Source organism: Meles meles, chromosome 6 (genome assembly GCF_922984935.1).
Source record: "Meles meles chromosome 6, mMelMel3.1 paternal haplotype, whole genome shotgun sequence".
Classification (NCBI taxonomy): Eukaryota; Metazoa; Chordata; class Mammalia; order Carnivora; family Mustelidae; genus Meles; species Meles meles.
In genome coordinates, this window is record NC_060071.1 from 43,023,444 (window position 1) to 43,044,550 (window position 21,107).

Here is a 21,107-nt window from a genome sequence, read left to right on the forward strand (position 1 = left end):
TCAACTCTTTGCTCACTAGCTACTGGGATCTTCACTTTAGACTGGGGACAAGAGAGGCACAGAGCTTCCAGGGACCTAGAAATCCTCCCACCCAATCTGCATGAGTTAGACATTGACCTTGGACAAGGAATCTGGGAGCCTCCGTTTCCTATCTGTACCATGGGGGAAATAATTCCTAGCACATTTGTTTAAAAAAATCAAATGAGCTCTGAATGTACCAAGAGCTGTTGAAGAGGGCTTTCACATGATAGCATTTGATCTCACCATTCCGTTTTACAGACGGGAAAAACGAGCCAGAGGGAGGTAACAGAATCTTCCAGGGCTTGTAAAACCGGCCAGAGGCAGAGCCGATGCAAAGTTAAATCTGCAAGTCTTATCAGTAAAGGCATGATGATCTCACTGAATAAATACCAGCTTGTGCTGCTGTAAACATTCTTTCAAACGGTCTAAAACATTACCTGCAAACTTGTTTTCACCTTCCATTTGTTTACTGATCTTAAAAAAAAAAAAAAAGGAAAGGTTAAACTCCAGGCCAACCCCTCTTCAAACGAGGACATATTTGGAGGCTTCTTGTTTTTGCCATACTTCCACATGGTACAAGAATGTCCGCACAATGATTGGTGACCCAATAAGAGCTTGGTCATTTTCCTGGTGGCAGCCTGGCCTCCAGCAGCAGTAAGAGAAAGTATCATTTCCCAGTGGCATGATCCTGAAAGTATCATAAATTTCATCTTTGGAAGTGGAATGCAGGGAAGGCATAGGAAAGAAAGCCCCGTGAAGTCCTGAAGAAAATCAGGCACATAGGGACCAAGGGCTAGTGGTTGTTAAGGAATCTGACCCTGGGCTCAGACGGTCCTGATTTCCCCTCTCTCTGCCTTTTCTTGGGAAGATACAGTTTGTCCCAGTTCTTAATCTCTTAAATCTCAACCGCACAGTGAGGGAAATAATAGTACCAATCCAAAAGGTATTGTTTCCATTACTCTTGTCTGAGAACTCCAACCCAGGGCTGCCACTCTTGCGTATCCCCAGTTTCGAAGACGAAACAAGAATGGCTGATTTTGAATATAAAACTCCGTTGCTTTCATAAGTGAAATTCACCATGACCCCCTGGCTTCTCCCCACCAGGGACTTGCTCTCTTTATCTCTGTAAATTATTTATTTCTTTTCTTCTGATTAACTTTCTTATCACCATTTCACTAAAGGAAAAGGTGACAGGCAGGTCATCAAATGCCAGTCTCTTGAAATTTCCATTTCTTCAAGAAGATTTTCAAATTAAAAGAGAGCAAGAATTGGGAAATTTGTAAGAATCTAATTATAAAACCATTATTATTTTAGACCAAGGATTACAGACAGTGCTGATAACTCTGCTGGAGTTTCTAGCCTCCATCGGGCACAGGCCCTACCTTTTTCAGTTCATGGGAAATGAACAGTCCCCCATAAACTGCTGGGCTTTCTTCGGCATGGAAATGACTACAGATACCACTAATGGAACTACTGATTCTTCCGACTCAACCACATTTCTGTTAGGTCAGTAAGACCTGGGAGTCACTCTATCCCTCTACCACACTCTTCACATCTTTTTAGGCGAGCACCTTTATCAGTTTAAAAAAAAACTTTGGGGCTCTTGGGTAGCTCAGTAGGTGAAGCGTCTAACTCTTGATTTCAGCTCAGGTCGTGATCTCAGGGTTGTAAGATCGAGCCCCATGTCAGGGTCCATGCTGAGCGCGGAGCCTGCTTGAGATTCTCTCTCTCCCTCTGCCTCTGCTCTTCCCCCCTGCATGTGTACTCTCTCTTAAAAATAAACAAAACAGACCTTTGAGGACTACTCCCTCCAAATATATGGGTATTTATGTGCTTGTAAATTACGTATCACCAATATATTCCATAGGGCTATATTCTAACTGTATAGTGTAAATGTATTATAAACATTATATATATATATATATATACACACACACAAAATTTTCTCAGGTGATACCTTAGTCCATCTGGGCTGCGTACCCACAGACTGGGTAAACAACAGAAATTTACAAACAACAGAAGGCTGGACATCCAAGATCAAGGGACTGGCAGATGCAGTGTCTGATGAGGTCCTCATAGAGGGCCACGTTCTCACTGTAACCGCACAGGGGCAAAGCAGCAAGGGATCTGTGTGGGGTCTCTTTTACAGGGATGCTCCCCCAACTCAGGAGGGCTTGCCCTTGTGACCTAATCACCTCCTAAAGGCCGTACCTCTAATACCATCACCTTGGGAGTTCTGCTTTAACATATGAATTTTAGAGGGGCACCAAAACATCTGAAAGGCATATTACTTCCTTCTTGTGCCCTGATAGACCAAGCACCAGTTGGAGGCACCTGTTTCAACTGTGAGGGCAAAGAACAGCCTGGAGAACTTTAGAATGAAGGTTCTCCAGACCTCAGTCCCAGAAGCTGATTGTTCTTGGGATGGGCCTCAAACCCATCCTCTCCCTGAGCTCTCAGGCTGACTCTGATCCCAGTGCTCAAACAGATTTTGGAGCCAGTGGTCCAAAATGGTTCTTACCATTTTCATTTCATCACTGTGGTCCTGCTGTTAACTACCTCCTGGACACCTTCTCAATCCCCTAGGTAAATTAAAAACAATTCAGCAATAATAATAGCTGCTGTTTATTATTTCCTCCTGGCCAAGGTTGCTTCACCTCTTTCCATGACCCCCTCTAACCCGATCAGGAAGGCATCAGCAGTCCCTATCCAGATGAAGGAAAACAGTTAAAGCTTTGGCCACTCACATCTTGCCCTAGGTCACCCAATTAGAAAGTGATAGGGCAGGGATTTGAACCTAGATCCATCTTACTCCAAAGCCTGGACTTTTTGAACGGACTGTGTTACCTCCAAAATAAGTCACTACACATACTGAACCTCTAGTGTGAAGCAGGCCCTCGGCTGGCCACTTCACATGCACATCTCATGACATGCCTGCTTTCGCACAGGGATGGAGCTCCGTCCGAAAATGCTGATGTGCAAGAAATGTCTCTATTTTCTGTAAGCCGTCAGAATTACTGACTCCAAATTCATATTTTTCAGGCCCCCTGGATTTCTTCTTTGCACCCCACCCCATTATGCCATAGTTCTGGATCAGACACAACCCCCGGGCCTGGGGGTGAGGGTGGCACCAGGTCCTCTGTCCCCATCCACACAGGTGGCCACCAAGGGGCCTGTGCTTCCTATCTTACATGAGCTGTCAGCACAGGAGGCTCATTGCTGCTCCTCCTTCATGCCAGACACGGGGCCATCTTTTACCCATCTGCCAGCACCACACAGGCCTGTCATCTTTAGGTTCTTACCACCTTCCAGCAGGGTTTCTGGGAAGCCAGGACTGTCTCACCTGCCCTAGAGACCTAGAGACAAATCTCTCCTCCCCCACTCACATACAAAGCCCAAGAGACTCTTCTAGTGATGAGAAGGTAGGGTGGGTGCTCCTGCTCCCTTCATATCCCTTTAAAACATGTTCGGATTTCTGCTTGTCTTTGTTGGCTACAATTCATTTGTCCTAGGTCCTAAGTTTTGGGAAGACAAAAGATTTGCAGAATTATCTCCACTTTGCCCTTCTTAAAAGGGAGAAAGAACAAGGGAGAAAGATGTTCGGAGAAAAATGGTATTAAGCTGGCATTTCCAAACCTTATCTCCAGCTCACATTATCCCATTTTAAAGGTGAGGAGATGGGGCTCATTAAGGTTAAGTTTCATTTTGCTCAACTGGTAGACCCAGCATCCTCAGGCTCTGAAAACCTTATTCTCTGTGAAGTCCTCCTCTCTTCCCTGTCAGGAGTCTCGTTGGCCAGCTTCATGGAAAGACAAGAGAGCTGGTGCATTAAAACCACCCCAGAAGGGTAATGGGACAGGCAGGCAGAGCTTGGATCGATGGGAGCAGGTAGCACCCCTGAAAGGGGAAAGATGTCTCTCCTCCTCTCCCACCCCAGGAGAGCCTCACAAAACAAGCTGGCATGAGATTCCACTAGAGAAATTCTTGATGAAGCAGAGACTTACGAAAGCTAGAACTGTGAAGACCTCATCCCATGTAGAAAGTGGTAAGAGAATGTACTCTGCAGAAATTTGGGAGGTAGAGGTTTTGGTATTCCGGAGCTGCTTGGATTCACCGGTATCTTGCTGAGTTACTCAGCAGAGCAGAACCCGCAAGTTATCTAACTGCCTACTCAACAGTTCCAGTTACTGTCCAAGAGGCATCTCAAAGGCCCCAGGGCCAAAGCTGATTGAATCATCTTCCCCCACCAAAAACTCCACTCACAGCCTTCCCCACCTCAGCTGACAGCCCATTGTCCACTTCTTTGAGCCAAAGTCCTTGAAGTCATCCTCAGCGTCTCTCTCTTTGCCTAGCATCTCACATTCCAGTATTCAGGAAATCCTGTTGCACCCACTTTCCAAATATATCCAACATATCCACCACTCCCCAATTCCACTATTACCATGCTGAAGCAAGCCCTCACTTCTCACTGGATTGTCGTCATGACCTCCTCACATTCTCCCCACTTACACCCTCACTCATTCATAATCTATTCCCATCCTCAAAAACCAGAAGGACTTTTTAAAAAAAAATAATACACATCATGTCCCTCTTTTTTTTTTAATTTGTTTATTTACAGCATAACAGTGTTCATTGTTTTGGCATCACACCCAGTGCTCCAGGCAGTACGTGCCCTCCCTATTACCCACCACCTGGTTCCTCAACCTCCCACCCCCCTGCCCCTTCAAAACCCTCTGGTTGTTTTTCAGAGTCCATAGTCTCTCATGGTTCATCTCCCCTTCCAGTTTCCCTCAACTCCCTCTCCTCTCCATCTCCCCATGTCCTCCATGTTCTTTGTTATGCTCCACAAATAAGTGAGACCATATGATACTTGACTCTCTCTGCTTGACTTATTTCGCTCAGCATAATCTCTTCCAGTCCCGTCCATGTTGCTACAAAAGCTGGGTATTCATCCTTTCTGATGGAGGCATAATACTCCATTGTGTATATGTACCACATCTTCCTTATCCATTCATCCGTTGAAGGGCATCTTAGTTCTTTCCGCAGTTTGGCGACCGTAGTCATTGCTGCAATAAACATTGGGGTACAGATGGCCCTTCTTTTCACTCCATCTGTATCTTTGGGGTAAATACCCAGCAGTGTCATAGGGAAGCTCTATTCTTAATTTCTTCAGGAATCTCCACACTGTTCTCCAAAGTGGCTGCACTAACTTGCATTCCCACCAACAGTGTAAGAGGGTTCCCCTTTCTCCACATCCTCTCCAACACACGTTGTTTCCTGCCTTGCTAATTTTGGCCATTCTAACTGGTGTCAGGTGGTATCTCAATGTTGTTTTAATTTGAATCTCCCTGATGGCTAGTGATGATGAACATTTTTTCATGTGTCTGATAGCCATTTGTATGTCTTCGTTGGAGAAGTGTCTGTTCATATCTTCTGCCCATTTTTTGATATGATTATCTGTTTTGTGTGTGTTGAGTTTGAGAAGTTCTTTATAGATCCTGGATATCAACCTTTTGTCTGTACTGTCATTTGCACTCTTCTGCTCAGAATGCTTCCCCATGTTTCAGATCATAAAAGTCAAAGTCTTTATAAGGGTGTCTCCTTGAACATTGACCTCCTTGTTGTTCCTGGAACATACCAGGCACGCTCTAACCTCAGGGCCTTTGCACTGGCTACTCTTTCCTAATATGTCCACAGAGGGTACTCACTGAAACAGTCATTTAAAGTTCAACTTCCCAACAAGGCTCTCCCTGATCACTACCTCAGGGCACCGCGGTGGCTCTGTTGGTTAAGCATCTGCCTTAGGTTCAGGTCATGATTCCAGAGTTCCAAGATTGATCCCTATGTCCAGCTCCCTGCTCAGCAGGGAGTCTGCTTCTCGCTCTGCCCCTTACCCTACTCGTGCTCTCTCTCTCTCTCTCTTAAATAAATAATCTTTTAAAAATGTTTTTAAAATCACTACTCTCCTACCCCCTTAATTCTGCTATACTTTCCCTTATTTCCATAGCTTTCATAGCTCTCACTGCATTCTACAATCTTCATAAATCTCTGATTTATTATGTCTATTGTCTATCATCTGAGTCCTCCCACCCCTAATAGTACATAAGTTTCACAAAGACAGGAACGTTCACCTGTTTTGTATGCTTGAATGTTCCTCATGCCTAAAACAGTGCCTGGTAGATAGTAGGTATAAAAAAAATGAACAAATAAAGTTTAAATAAAACTAGGGACCCAACGTATATCATAAGAGTCATACACAGTAACATTTTCCCTGCCTGGTTTTGCTGAGTGGCCTGACTTCTCAGTCCTCTGCACAGTGGGAGTATTAATTAACACAAAGGAGGAGAGTTTATTATAGGGTCATCTCCCAATGGGGCCCCTAGAAAAGGCTACCGGTCCTCCATCTTTACTCCTTCCTACACTGACGTTAGAGGTTTTCTGCTCCTTTCAGCTATAGAAACATCTCTCCACCACCCTTTAACTTCAGGCACCAGCAATTTTGCTGAACTTAACAGAAAAAGGACCCTCCAGCAGCTCTCCGCCTCCCAGAGCCCTTAGCTTTTTCTTTGCGCTTAGCTTGCAATTTGAAACACCCCTGCCATGAGCCAGCATCCCCGTCGCAGTGATGACAGAGGGAAAGCTAGGCAACCCGGTGAGAGCCACTGACCCCTGACCTTTGACAGGATTCCCAAACATACTAACTTTAAACTGATTAATTTGGAACTATGACTTTGGCCCAAGAAGGTAAGAATACATAACAAGATATTTGATTTTCAAAATGTATCAGGATTTTTTTTCCTTTGTACATCAACCTTTGTTGTGTTAGATATAGCTAGGCCTGGAATTGGGGGGTAGTCAGAGAAGTGAACACTGGATACCCTGGTTAAAAGTTAATTATTAATGAGCAGCCTCCCTCACACAGTATCAATAGGCAATCTGGTCTCTTTAACTTCAGAAATTAGCAAGAAGACCTCGGACCCCGGGTGAGACAGGAGAAATGGAAAGGCCTCCGTGTGTCTCTATTTTCTTGGTTTTGTGCGTCTTTATCCAATCAAGTGCCAATGGACAAAGCCCGGGACTAGGTAAGAGCCTGCCTCTTCTGCAGAGATGGGCATGGATTTTCTTTTTTAAAAGTCTGTCGCGATGAATCTAAGTCATTCTTGGTGGTGTGGGACAGAGCTTGGTCCTATTAATGGTGTCATGGGTCACAGGATGAGCTGCCATTTGTATGGGATTGAAATTTTAGGAGATCTTTCTGGGGTCAAAAGTCTAAAAGCACTTGCCGCTTGCAATGATATCTCTGCCATGTCTGAACAGATCTAGTCATGCTAAGACTTGGATGGAGAAGGGTCTGAAGGAGTTCTGGATCTTCCTGAGCGCTAACTTGGCATCCGATTTGTAGCTGGGCAGCACAGCTTCCAATGAAATGCTCCATCTCACTGAGGTTGTCTGATTGTTGGCTCTCTCAGAAGAGAGAGGGATTTGTAGAGTCCTGTTTCCAGTCAGGTCTGAAGGAGAGAAAGCATTGCACATTTTCTAGACTTCATTTTTTTTTCAGCCAAAGCTTTACTCTGAGACTGAGGACTCCAACAGCAGTCATACCTGTTTGATCTGTAAATTCGTAAACTAGATCGATGGCCAAAGACAGATCCAAACGCTTGATCTGACAGGTGGATGCCAGGTTCCTGGCTACATAGTGCATTGAATCAGTAAGTGACAGATATGAAGTAAACTGAGCAATTTGACCAAATAGACAGGTATTGGGGGCTTTTCTGTGTGTGGCTGTTACTGGTCAGGAGCTAGTAGCTCTAAGGTAGAAGCTTTAGATTTTTTTCTTCCCTCAAAGACTATGCTTTGGAAGGAGCTCCAAAAACCTGGAGAATGAGGAATTTGGTAACCAATCTCACTGCAAATTCCAACTCTTGTTTCCCCTTTAAAAATAAAGGGTTGTTTATTATTTTATTATTAGTTTGTATCCTAGGCCGGTTAATAACTGATGGGCAGTATTGACTATTTGCCACGTACTGAACATTGTCTGTGCCGAGCATGTGCTCACTATTGTGCATATACCGGCTGTATGAAGCCAGGTCCAAAAATGACAATAAGAAGTTAGAGCCAAACAGGCAAAATTGCTAATCATCTTTATTCCCTGGGTGGATGGGGATTTTGCTGAAGGGCCTGTCCTGACCTTCCGTCCAGAATGTTGTTTTTGTGTGCTTATTTTCTATCAGAGTGTAACATACATCAAGTGCCTGCCTGTGTCATAATTGCCCGATGAATTTTCGTAGTAGGAACCTGCATCGGAGAAGGTTCCTTTGTGCACCCCTTGAGCCTTAACGTCAATTACTTTGCCTTTGGGGGAACTGTCCATTAATGAAAGCATACAGCATGTGCTCTTTTGCTTCTGGCTTCTTTCACTCAACATTACACCAGGGAGCTTCACCCAGGGCACGTGTCTGTGGTGGTGACTCATTCATTCTGGTGGCAGAAGCATTCCGTCATGTCACAATACCTCCCTCCTTTTATCTATGGTGCTGTCGATGGCCTGGAGTATTTTGTAGAGACACGGAGGTTGGGAGCCATGAGTGCCAAGGAGGAGGCTGAAAGGCAGGATGGCCTCCCCCAGGCTGCTGGGCATTGTCCAGACTGCCTTCAACAGATCTCGTGGTCAGCTACTGCTGTCCCAGGGCTTGGTTTGTCCAAAAGCCGAGGGAAGCAGCCACGATTGGCAGATGGGTTCTTCAGGGAAAAGGATCAGAGTCGGGAGGTCTCTTGTTCCCTTGAGAGCAGAATCTCTTGGCAGAATTCTTCCTGCAAGGAGTGACCCAGATCTCTGTGTATGATGCTGGTGGTCATCTCCCAAGGCTGGCTACAAGCAAGCGCCCGCAGTGGGGCCCTGTCAGACGGGTATCTAGCTGGCAGTTCTCGACCAGGGCCAGAACTGCCCCCCTCCTCCAGCAGACTTTTGGCAATGTCCAGAGACATGTTTAATTGTCACAGTTGGGGAGAGAGTGCTATGGCCTGTGGTGGGCAGAGGCCAGAGATGCTGCCAAACATTCTACAATGCACATGGCAGTCCCCACAATGAATTATCCAAGGCAAAGTGTCCACAGTGGGTCTAGTGTTGAGAGACACTAGCCATGGAGCAGGAAAAACTCCCCCAAGGACCCATCTTCTTTAACCGCCCCCAACCTGCCTCTTTCGGTGTTTATGGATGACATGACTCATGGAGCCGCTAAGGTGCCATGCACCCAGTATCAGCCGGATATTATCCCCTCCTCGCCATTGTGGAGAGTCAGCCAGCATTTAGGTGACCTGTGGGGGTCCCGTGGCTGTTCAGAGCAGAGGAGGGAGAAGCTCGGACAGCTCGATCTGTCTGACTGAGGCTCCGGGCCTCTCTTTCCACTGTGCTCACTGCCAATGAGTGGACAGCCAGAGGCCGCTAGAAAACAATTCTGCTCGGTTCCCATGAGGAAAGACAGATTGGGGCGGTTGTTCCAATCTGCCAGCACCAAGGGGAACAGGATATGGGGAGCCTCCTGAAACCCCCAGGACACAGAGCTACCATCACCCTCATCCCCCAACCTCATTGCTTGAGACCCAGACCCACCCCCTCACTGGTGTTGCCATGACAGCCAACACTAGAAGCTGCTGTTCTCAGCCCCCAGCAACCCCAGCCACCAGGTGTCCATCACCACGGCCAGGTGTCCATCACGGTGGGGGGAGGGGCGCCTGCCCACCCTCCCTCCTATCCCAGCCGCAGCTTCTGAATCCTGGGAGCCGCTGACACTCACCCAGTCCCTCGTTCAACCACTGTGCACCAGCATGCGCCATGTGTATAAGGCAGTGCACAAACACAGCAGCTCTCACACTGCCTGGTCTCAGGACACCATCACCTTCTGAAACATTCTTTAGGACCCCAAAGAGCTTTTTTTTGTATGGAATACATCTATCAATATTTACCATATTAGAGACCAAAGCTGAGAAAGTTGTACAAAGGTTAATGCCTTTAAAAATACCAGCGAACCCACTGCGTGCCAATCCTTATAATATCATGAGAAATGCCTTGTATTTCCAAACATCAACAATGAAAAGGGAGTCCAAAGAGTGACACTGTTTTACAAAGAAATGCTGCAAATTTCTTTAATGTCTGACTTTATGGGAGAGGGCTAGATTCTTCCATTTCTGTATTCAGTGGATTGTTGTTTTGCTTTGTTGGGAGTACATGAAGAAAATCGGTCTCACATAGAGGCCACCCCCCAGGGCCTTGACCCACCCATAGAACCATGACTTTTGAGCGTAGACAGTGTACAACTATGCAGCCAGCCAGTCCCTGGCCCCAACTCCCACCCAGGACCAGGGGTGGGGAGGTGGGAGCTATCTACCCCAGAAGTCAATAATAAGGGAGCCATCTTCCAGAGGGAATGTAAATACAATACAGAATCTACTAAAAGTTGGTCTTTTTTTCATTATCGCAATTCTAGATAATGTCAGTGATAAACATAAGTCTCCTACCTCCTCAAAATAATTTTTTGGCCCAAGTGGCAAACGCCTGCTAACGGTTACTGCTGAGTTTCATTAATACCTACGTAATCTTCAAATGATCGCATTTTTGTTACATATCCTTTAATAAATACGATGTTCTCTGTCAATGTTAATTTTGAGAATTCCAAGTTATGTGGTTGGTCCCTGACACTCACCTGTTTGGTGACGAGCTCACTGCAGGCGTCATGGTTTCAAATCCTCCCAACTGGCTTTGACCATCTCATGTCTCCAACCCCTGTGGTACTTACTGCATTCTCAGCAGCAAATTCAGAATCAAAGATGATACCGTAGTGATTGTGAAGACAAAGAAGCAAAACCTGAGAATTTCCATTCTGCTATCCAATGTGACCACTTAGAGTTTTTAAGTTTGCAGTGCAAAACAGTGAGACAGATATGACAGTGACCTGGGAGGTGTAATACAGTTGGCCCTTGACCAACATGCAGATTGGGGTGCCGACCCCCCCACACACAGTCAAACATCCACATATAATTTTTGACTCCCCCAAAACTTAACTACTAACAGCCTACTCTTGGCCAGAAGTCATACCGATAACATAAACAGTCAATTAACACATATATGTATATGTATTGTATGCTGTATTTTTACAAGAAAGTAAGCTAGAGAAAAGAAAATGTTATTAAGAAAGTCATAAGAAAGAGAAAATTAACTTGCATTACTGTGCTGTATCTATGGGGGGGAGAAAATCAAAATCATCCACATATATTTGCACCCACAGAATTCAAATCTGTGTTGTTCCAAGAGTCAACTATATTTTGTTTTGGTAAGTAAAAATTTTAGTTCTTACAGGAAATACTTTTAATGCATTTGAATATCTTCAAAGTAGCAGTGTGTTCTTCCTCTCAAATTGTTCATTGCTCTAAGACTAAAGAATAAATTAAGAAAATAGCAGTTCCTAATTTTTGCCATATTACTGAAAATAACTTGGTCCTACAGAGCAGGGGCATATTCAAACGATCTATCTGGGTGTCATATACATGAAGCATATCACTGAGCCTAACACAGGATGTAAGATGTGTATATAAACTTTTCTCGACTAGGACGGAGTGCGATGAGTACCACTAAGAGTGCAATGGGTTGAATGTTTGTGTTTCCTGCAGATTCATCTTGAAATGCTAACCTCAACAGGACGGGAACATTAGGTGTGGCCTCTGGGAAATGATTGGGTCATAAGGGTGGGGTCCTCTGAATGGGATTAGTGGCCTTATAAAAAGGACTCCAGAGATCTTGCCCTTTTTCCTACCTGGGAGGAAACCGGGAAGCAGACTCTTACCGGAACCTCACCACGCTGGCGGCCGGGTCTCAGACTTCCTGCCTCCAGCAGGGTGAGAAATGAATTTCTGTGGGTTATGAGCTGCCCAGTCTGCGGCACTTTGTGTGGCTGTAGAACAAGGAGCAGGGGGAGAGGCAGAAGAGTTGACTTCCAAGTGTGGGGCACTTGGGAGAGCTCTGGGGAGGCCGGCGGCATTTGAGCTTCATAGGGTGGAACTGGAACAAAAGAGAAGGAGGCATTTCTTGTGCATCTGCAAAGGTACAGAGCCTGTACAGTACACATTTTCCACGTTCCCCCAAAACAGGCCGTCTGGGAAGAAGAAAAGCAAAGCAAATCGTGGGTGGGTAGGTTGACAGCTGCCCTGGGTCACAAGTGCCCACAACTGGAAACAACTGGAATGCCTAACAATTAACCATCCAGCTAGCACGAAGTCCATCTGTAAAAAGTATTGTTTCAGATGCCTACTCAAGTACTAAAAGTTTCAGAAATTTCTGGGGGTAATCAAGACGGAATTCACAAATACAAGGCTGAGTGCTGGCCCTCAGGCGCTCACAGTGTAACACCAGGGATGTTGACCTGGCCCAAGGGTGGGTGTCATTAGAGAGTCCAACTGTCTCCTCGGATGGCACCCAAGGCCGTGCGTCTGTGCACTTTGAGTGGGGGACAGAGGTCATGAGTTTGGCAGATTTCCAAAGGGACCTGTGACCTCCAAAAAGTTAAATAACAACTGGTCTTGTAGCTTTTAAAAATAAGTATAAGGAAATTCTACACCCAATAAAGTGGGGGGGGGGAAAAACAGGACTAACTAACCCACCTATTGAATCACAACTATGAAAAACTAAATACATGTACATGGCTAGGGATTAGAAGTATATTTAAAGATATATATAAAGAGTTTTTAACGTCATAGAGTGTAGACTTTTTGTAAGAGAAAAAAATTAAAAAAAAAAAAAAAAAACAAAATAAAAACCTGGGGCACCTGGGTGGCTCAGAGGATTGAGCCTCAGATCATGGTCTCAGGGTCCTGGGATCAGGCCCCGCATCAGACTCTCTGCTCAGTAGGGATCCTGCTTGCCCTTCTCTGCCTGCCTGTCTAACTACTTGTGATCTCTCTCTGTGTGTTAAGTAAATAAAAATCTTAAAAAAAAAATTCTGATTAGCTGCAGTTAGATTGGTATTGGATTTGTTGTCCCAAGAGGGCCACTGGGAAAGGGCTATACCTCACACTGTGACTTCAGACCTCTGCAATCATAGGCTCAGGCCCAGAATCATCCATCCCATTGGGCCTACAAATTCCTGATAGGCCTCTACAATTTCAGGGAAGGTCATTTGTGAGTAATGTTGCAGGTGACATCTGGAGATGGAGCTCGCTCATCAGGAATGCATGGGGAACCGGAGTCTAGCATACTAGTGACATGCTATCTTCTCTCTGCTAAAGGCCAGATCCCATCCACTGCCAGACTTCCTGGCCCAACCCTTCGAGCCCTCCTGAGGGTAACGTACCCAGAGAGGACAAGCCTGGAGTAAGAGGACAGCAGCCCAGCTTCCACCCTGCTTGCCTTGCATGGGGACCCAGGACTTGGACCGTATTCCTTCATGCTGGGTCGGGTGACTAGTACATTTTTCAAAAAGAAATGGAGTGGCTGATTGAGGAAGGAACTAATTGGGGCTGGGAACTGACCATAGGCTGTGAATCACCAAGTGAGTAATCCAGCCAAAAGTCAACTGGCCTGTACGGAGATGCCCACGGTCACGTCCTCCCTGCCCTGTTTCCTGCACCAGCTGCCACTGTGTCGAAAGGCATGATTGGGTCCTTGTAGGCAAATCATCAGGGAGGGAAAAGGAGGGTGAGGGCTGTCCACAGGCAGGGCTGAGCAGTGCCCACAGGAATGGACCACGCTGACATCAGCCTGGTGTCCCTGACATCCACAGATCCACACAGGACAGAGGGCACAGCCATTCTCACAGCCAGGAGGGTGACTGTATGCAGGCTCCCAGGAGGGTGTCCATTTGACAGAGTGGCCCTCTCAGCTGGGGGCTGAGGTCCCCCACTAGGGAAAGGGACTGGCCAGCGCCAAGCAGGACATCTGGATCCCTGCCAAGCAGGCTGGGGGTCATGGCTGGGCTTCAGGCCCAGTGTGGAAACCAGGACAGTGGGAGGGAGCACAGCCAGTCTTGCAGGGAGGGGAGCTCCCATGCAGGCACCAGCCCGGGGCAAGGAGACAAACTCCAACTAACTCCTCCATGGTGCCGGCCATGCTTGTGAAGAGAAGGTGCAATTCATAGACGCAGCCACAAGGCAGCGCAGTGAGGACCCCACTGCTTCAGGCTTTAAAGAGGGGATTTCAGGCCTGGGAGAATCCCAGTTTCTGGATGATTCTGGAAAACTCAGGGCTGTTGGCTAACCTCCCTTTCCTCTCTGTTTATGACTCTATTTCCGGGAACACTCATAGTTTTGGTTTTTTCCACAATGGTGCTTGGTGGGGAGGGGCGGGACAAAGTGAAGAGAAAATCAAATGCCTCAAAGGGGACGCCTCCTTGTCTGTCTCAGAGCATTTTCACCTCCACAGACCAAGTTCACCCGAGCCTGGTGAAGTACCCAAGACACAGCTATTCCGTAAAGTCCTGTGTGGTCATTCAGAATAGTTCTGATAAAAATGTGGAAGCAGCAGCTCTGAATAGTAGTTACAGTATTTGTGTTAAGCAGGAGAAAAGCAGTCTACCTCTTTGTGCATGTCCTGTGATCACAACCCTGTGAAAACACATGGAGGACAAAAAATACTAGAAGAAAATGTACAAGAATGTTTATACTTTAGTTGAATTTACATCTAAATTTTTGTCTCTTCCAAAATTTTTATAATGTCATTTTTGTGTGTGCGTGTCTGTGTAGCAATATAATTTAATGATCTGAATAATTTTAAACATAATTTTATATCAAAATGATAAAATGGCCTTGACCCAATCAGTGATTCTCAGACTTCAGTGTACATCAGAATCTTATTAAAATAAGGTCATCTTAAACCTTATTCATAACATAAATAATCATTAAACTTATTAAATAAAAAAATCTTATTAAAATAAGATTTCTGGGGGCGCCTGGGTGGCTCAGTGGGTTAAGCCTCTGCCTTCAGCTCAGGTCATGATCTCTGCTTCCCTCTTTCTCTGCCTGCCTCTCTGCCTACTTGTGATCGCTCTCTGTCAAATAAATAAACAAAAATTTAAAAATAAATAAATAAAGTAAGATTTCTGGACCCCTGCTGCAGAGTTTTCTCATTCAGTAGGGCCCAGGAATTTGCATTTCTAGAATAGTTCCAAGTACTGCTGCTGGTCAGGGACAACACATGGAGAACTATTAGAAAAACAAAATAGCTAGTCAACGGCAAAACAAGACTTGAACCCAGGTGCCCCGCCTTCCAGGCTGTGGGTTCTTCCAACAGAAATAACACAGGCCTTCGGGGCAAATCTGGCTTCATTTTTTAGTTTCCTGGTAGGGAAGGGGTCGGAATCAACACTCACTGATACTGCATTTTGACCTCCCTCAGGGGTAACCGCAGCCCAAATAATACAAAAACCCATGATATTCATGATCATCTATTTCTCCAAAATAAGATACGGGCATGCCAAAAAGAAAGTGATTCTTAAAATGAAGAAAAATCCCCAAGCTGAGACTTACTTGCAATTAGTGGGAAAACACTAGCCGCAACAGCTAATGAACCATAAATGAACCCCTCCTTGGCAGGCTTGAAAACAGGATCAAGAAAATTCTTTTCAGATGAACTGGGCACTTCCAAAAGCTGGGCAGAGCCATGGATTCTCAGTTGACTAGGACTGGCCTTTCTGATTGCGAAAAACTTTCCAGTGACAAATGTTCCCTGCTTCCTTGTCCCAAGAGAATCCCAGTGAAAACAACACACTGCTTGATACTGAAACATAACAAGATCAACAGCAGCAAATTACCGCATTCATTAACCACCTACTGTGTACCAGACCCCATGGTCAGTACAAAACCCCATCCTTGTAGATACAAAAATGAAAAAGTACATTTCATTCCAGCAAGGAGCTTCCCAACTCACTGGGGAGGGGGGGGGGGGGGGTCTCTGGCTCCCTACAGCTGCGCATGCGTAGACTAGCGATTAGGAACCACAATTTCAATTTCAATACAACGTGATAGGTGCACAAGTAACATCACGTACAAAATACCATAAGGCCCTGAGACAGAAGACGTCAGCTGAGGAGATACAGGAAGTGATATTTGGGTTGAGTTTTGCAGGAAAAGATGTGGAAGGATGTGGCAAGCAGAAGGAAAAGCGGAAACCAGTCTTGGAGAGTTGAAAAAGGATCATGAAATTGGGAATCCCTGAGACATTTGCTATGGCCCAGCGCAGACCCCCTAAACAGAAATGGCTGGAGGTGAGAGGGCCTCGGAGGCCAGGCTATAGAGTTTGGCTCTCACCCTGGAGCAACAGGGCCAGCCACTGAGGTTGGTGTTTAAAAAAAAAAAAAGAAAGAAAGAAAGAAAGAAAGAAAAAAGAAGGAATGAGGCTGCTGGCTGCCTTTTTTGCGGGGTGGAAGGCTTTATCTCTGAGTCTTGCTGAAACCGCAGCCACTCCCTCGTGGAAGCAATGGTATCAGCAGGAAAAGACAGGGGTGGTGCTCAGAAGTCACCAGCTCACAACCTCACTGGCCTGCCCAGGAACACTCAGATCTTCCTCCCAGGCAGGCCCCAGCCTTAGGCAAGTGCCTTTGAAGTTTTTGTGTTAATTGCTATTCCTTGCACTAAATTGGAGGAGGGGTTTAGCTGAGGAAGTGAGGCAGGCCACATAATAGAAACTTGAATAGGAATCTTCCATTTAAAAAGTACTGTATTCTCAGTCTGGAAAGAGAACCGTTTGGAAATTCCACACCGCACTAGCTTAGAGACCCAGAGCAACTTGAACTTGAAAACTCCTTCCCACCCATGTGATATCACTTGCTTCTTACAACATCCCTGTAAAGGTTTACTGGGCAGTTATCAGTGTGCCCAACTGACAAATGGAAAAGTTCACCAACCAAAGATCACCAAGGGCACACTCATCCCACTCAAGATCAAGGCTTACTGACCTTACTGCAGCAAGAAAGAATCCACCCCAGAGAAACCCTGGGGCATCACAGTGTGAGATGTTTTGGGGGGCTTCTCAGTAGATTCGGTTTTGCGGGCTGAGACGGAGAAAGGGGGAAAGTGGGGGCCGTTCTGGCTCGGAGTCTGTCAGGGGGAGGGTGAATAACTCAATGATTGGGTCTTCATAATTTAATAATCAGTTAGTTACTGTTAACTCACGATCACATGACTTAGTCAATAAGGATGTAGCAGGCAGGAAGGGGAGGCAGGGCTCCTGCTGACTTGGTATAGGGGCACCATTCGGGGCTGTTGGTTGGGAGAGGGGAATGGTTAGTCACCTTCTCCGTTCCTAGTCTGTCGCAAACATAGGCACAGAAGGTCCTGGTAGCACACTGTTTCTGGTCTGTGGCCATTGTCTGTGTTCAGTTGGGAACATCCTGGGGCAGCTGCCCACGGGGCTGGTTTTTGGTGCTGCTGTGTTTTGTTTCCATTTTCTCACACCCCAAGCACCTCGGGGAGCGTCTTTGAGGGCTCTCAGTTCCTCCGTGCGAGCTGCACAGACTTGGGGGAGGGTGTGCCTTCACCTCCGGTACCTCTGAGTGGTATGCAGGGTCCCTTCTAGCACTGAGACCCGGGTGTCAAAGGGACTCATTGCAAGGTCACCAAGGCGCCCAGAGACCATCACTGGCTGCCTCATCTGAAGTCAGCTGTTTAAATGTTCACGGGAGAGAAAAATATGAAAGCCAAGTTCTATCCACTTTAAACATGAGACATTGCCCCCTGCCTTAACCCTAGGGTGACTCAATTGCCTTGAGCTATTCAGAGATTCCCAAACACCAAGAGGACAAAGGCACAATTCTATAGGAACAATTCAAACAGTAAATGACCATCAGGGCATTTATTTCCCCATGTAGTTTCCTCCAGGGCCAGACACAAACGTGGGCTTGCCTGAAGGGCCAGGGACGGGAGAAGCCTCCCAACGTCCCCAGGATTCTCACTGATGCATAGTTTTGGTGATGCTCAGAGCCCGCACAGGTATCTTGGCTTTCAGAGTATCCTACTCAGTGTCAGGGTCAGGGGAGCCTGGGACATACTCTGAGCCTCTCTGGGCCTGACCACTTCTAACCAAAGGCTTACTCTCTCCACACCCACTATGAGTGTGGGACATACCCAGCAGCAAACCTGTGTGTGGACAAAGTTCTGGTCCCTCGTATCTTACCTCCCTTCACAGTCCCAGGTTCCCCAAAGTCAAGTTCACAAACGAGGTACACATACAGACCCAGGCAGCCTGAAGAAAGGAGATGCCCCATGATGCCAAGACTGAAAATTCTGGACCAACTGAAGTTAATCAAGGATACTTTCAAAAAACCTAAAATGTTTTTATTCACTCAGGAATCCTCTAGGGACAGGGTTGCTTTTACAAACAGAGCTGGGCTCTCCAAGGCTTCTCTGCGGCTTACTGATGCCAAGAGAACACCTGAGAAATCTCTCGTGAGACTCCCCCCGAAGCCAATAACAGGCATCTTGCTGTGATTCCATGACTGGGTCCCCTTGGCATGTCCATGTCCATGCCCTGGCGACCACCTTCAAGCCACACAGAGGGAGGGGCTCCCACCCCTGAGATTCATGATAAGGATGGGTGATATCAAATCAGAAACAGCTGGAGGTGGGGTGCATGGGTGGCCCAGATAGGTAAGCTTCTGCCTTTGGCTTGGGTCATGATCTCCAGGTCCTGGGATCAAGCCCCAAGTCAGGCTCCTGGCTCAGTGAGAAGTCTGCTTCTCCCTCTGCCTCTGTCTCTCCCCCTACTTGTGCTCTCTCTCTTTCAAGTGAATAAATATAATCTTTAAAAGAGAAAGAAAGAAAGACAGAAAAAGAATAAAGAGCTAGAAGAAGACTCAAAGGGAGGGTGGCCATCAGCCTATCGCCTCCCCACCACCAGCCCCAGGGAGACACCCAAATGGCTGACTCCAGCAAGGAGGGTCTTCATACTGATAGATGGCCTCTGGGACACAGATTCACTCATGGCTTCAGCCACACACCAGCTCTGTGCCAGGCCTGTGCCGGGACTCCAGCAAACTCCATACTCCTCCAGCCCACAAGTAGCTGGGGCTGCCCTAACGAAGGGCCTAAACAATAGAAATTTCATTTCTTACAGTTCTGGAGTTAGAAGTCTGAGATCAGGTGTTCATAGAGCTGGTTTCTTCTGAGGCTTCCCTCCTTGGTTTGTAGTTGGCCATTGTCTCCTCTTAGTCTTCACATGAACTCCCTCAGTGCCTGTCTATCCCTACGTCCTTTTTTATAAATCATACAGGATTAGGGCCCAGGCTGTTGACCTCATTTAACCCTAATTACCTCTTTGAAGACTCTATCTCCAAAGACAGTCACATGGGTACATTTGGAGGGTTAGGACTTCAACATATGAATGTGGGGAGGGGTAGGGAACACAACTGAGCCTAGAACGTCAGGCAAACACTTTCAAGACTTTGCTCTGACTGGGGTCCCGGGTCCGGTACTGGGGACACTGTTCTGTTTGAGCTTCGGAAAAACCCCCCAGGGGCTTTGGGGTTAGGAAAAAAGGTTTATAAATATGCATGAGACTGAAAAGTGAGTAGTAAGTCGGCGTGCTCTTAATCAGGCCCAAACAGGGGAGCCTTTGCTGTGGGGGTGCAGGAAGTCATGGCCCAGCTGAGAGGCTCCGGAGCCAGCTGGCAGCTGGTGGGGGGAGGGGGCACAGCTTCTCTCTACAGCATGATTAAGACTTTCTGGCAGCACGAGCAATAACTGGCAGGAAACCAAGAAGGAGCCATTTATCTGGCTCATATTGCGGGTAAGTGATAAAACTTACCCTCTGGCGGGGTGCCTGAAAGACCAATCATCTTTGCTGGAGTGTGCTCAGTGTGAGCCCATACAATGGCTCTCTCTAGCTTTGAGAGGCCATTTTCCCACACAAGCTGTCTTCAGCCAGGCTGTTTCCTCGACTCGCCTGCGCCTCAGCCACCGGGAAAGGGCCCAAGGTCAGCTGCCATTTTGTCCGGGGTGCCTGCCTCCCTTGTCTTCATCCCCTGCAGACCCAAACGAAAAAGGGGATGGTCACCCATCACCGGGATAAGGCAGGCCTGGGAAGGTAAACACTGAGGCCTCCTCCTCACGTCTGGGCACTTGGCCCCTGACTCAGGCACAAAATAAACCATCCGCTCCTGAGAGAGACTGCGGGTGACAAAAGAGAACCGGATTTGGAATCTAAAAGCCTGGGTCTCAGCCCCCACCAGATCACTTACCAGCGGGAGGCTTGGGCACGTCACTGTGGTCTCCAGGCCTCTGCTCAAGGGTTACAGACCCCACAGTGCTGCTGGGAGGACAGACTGGAATCCCAGAGGGAAAGTGCTTCGCAACTGCATACTGCAAGCTGTAAACAAACGCTTTTGAGCATCTACCCTGGACTAAGTCATCGAACCATGGGTAATGCTAGCCTGATGCATGCACTATGCCCAGCGTCCTCCCTACTTTTTATTACAAAAGTGTTCAAGTAAGAAAATATTGAAAGGACAGTACAATGAGTTACTGCATTCTGTCCAGATAAATTCGATAATTAACATTTTAGCATATTTGCTTTATCTCTCTATATATGCATATTTATGTGTGTGTGCACTGCAGAACCACTCAATTCCCTCGCTCCCTCTCTCACATATGAATATATGTATCTCACTGCTCTCTCTCGTTCTCTGATATATATGAGCCCACTGTCCCATGTTATTATGAACCTCTCATCCGTGGCCCTTGGCTCATGGCTCTTTGACTACCTGCCACCACGTCTCTCTTTCCACTAGACTATGAATCTGTCAAGGGCAGGAGTGAGTCTTCATCCCCACTGTATCCCCAGGACCCACACATGCCTGGCATGGAGGAGGCTTATGGCAAATGACCACTGAGTATATGCCTCCTCATCAAAGACTGGGTACCACACGTTTGTTTTCAGTAAATGAGTTTTAAGTCATTTCATTTAGCAAGTTCCATACCCCAGCTGGCAATCCTGGAGAACATCCCAGAGGTCCAGGAAACCCACCTCAGTTCCTGTTTCCTTCCCCATCTGAGAACACAGGGACTCTGAAGTCCCTTGGGGCTCTTTGTTAGAGGCTGTCGTCTACCTC

The 21,107-nt window shown here is 46.7% G+C and overlaps 1 protein-coding gene across 1 annotated transcript in view; it reads left to right on the forward strand.

Moving 5' to 3' along the window:
• The first annotated feature begins 6,976 nt into the window (after nt 1-6,976).
• LIPC (lipase C, hepatic type) overlaps nt 6,977-21,107 on the forward strand; it is a 128,554-nt gene continuing 114,423 nt past the window's right edge. Inside the window, exon 1 of the mRNA XM_046009802.1 lies at nt 6,977-7,103. Within this exon, the coding sequence (XP_045865758.1) occupies nt 7,019-7,103 (85 nt within the window). The 5' untranslated portion in view covers nt 6,977-7,018. The remainder of the gene's footprint in view (nt 7,104-21,107) is intronic.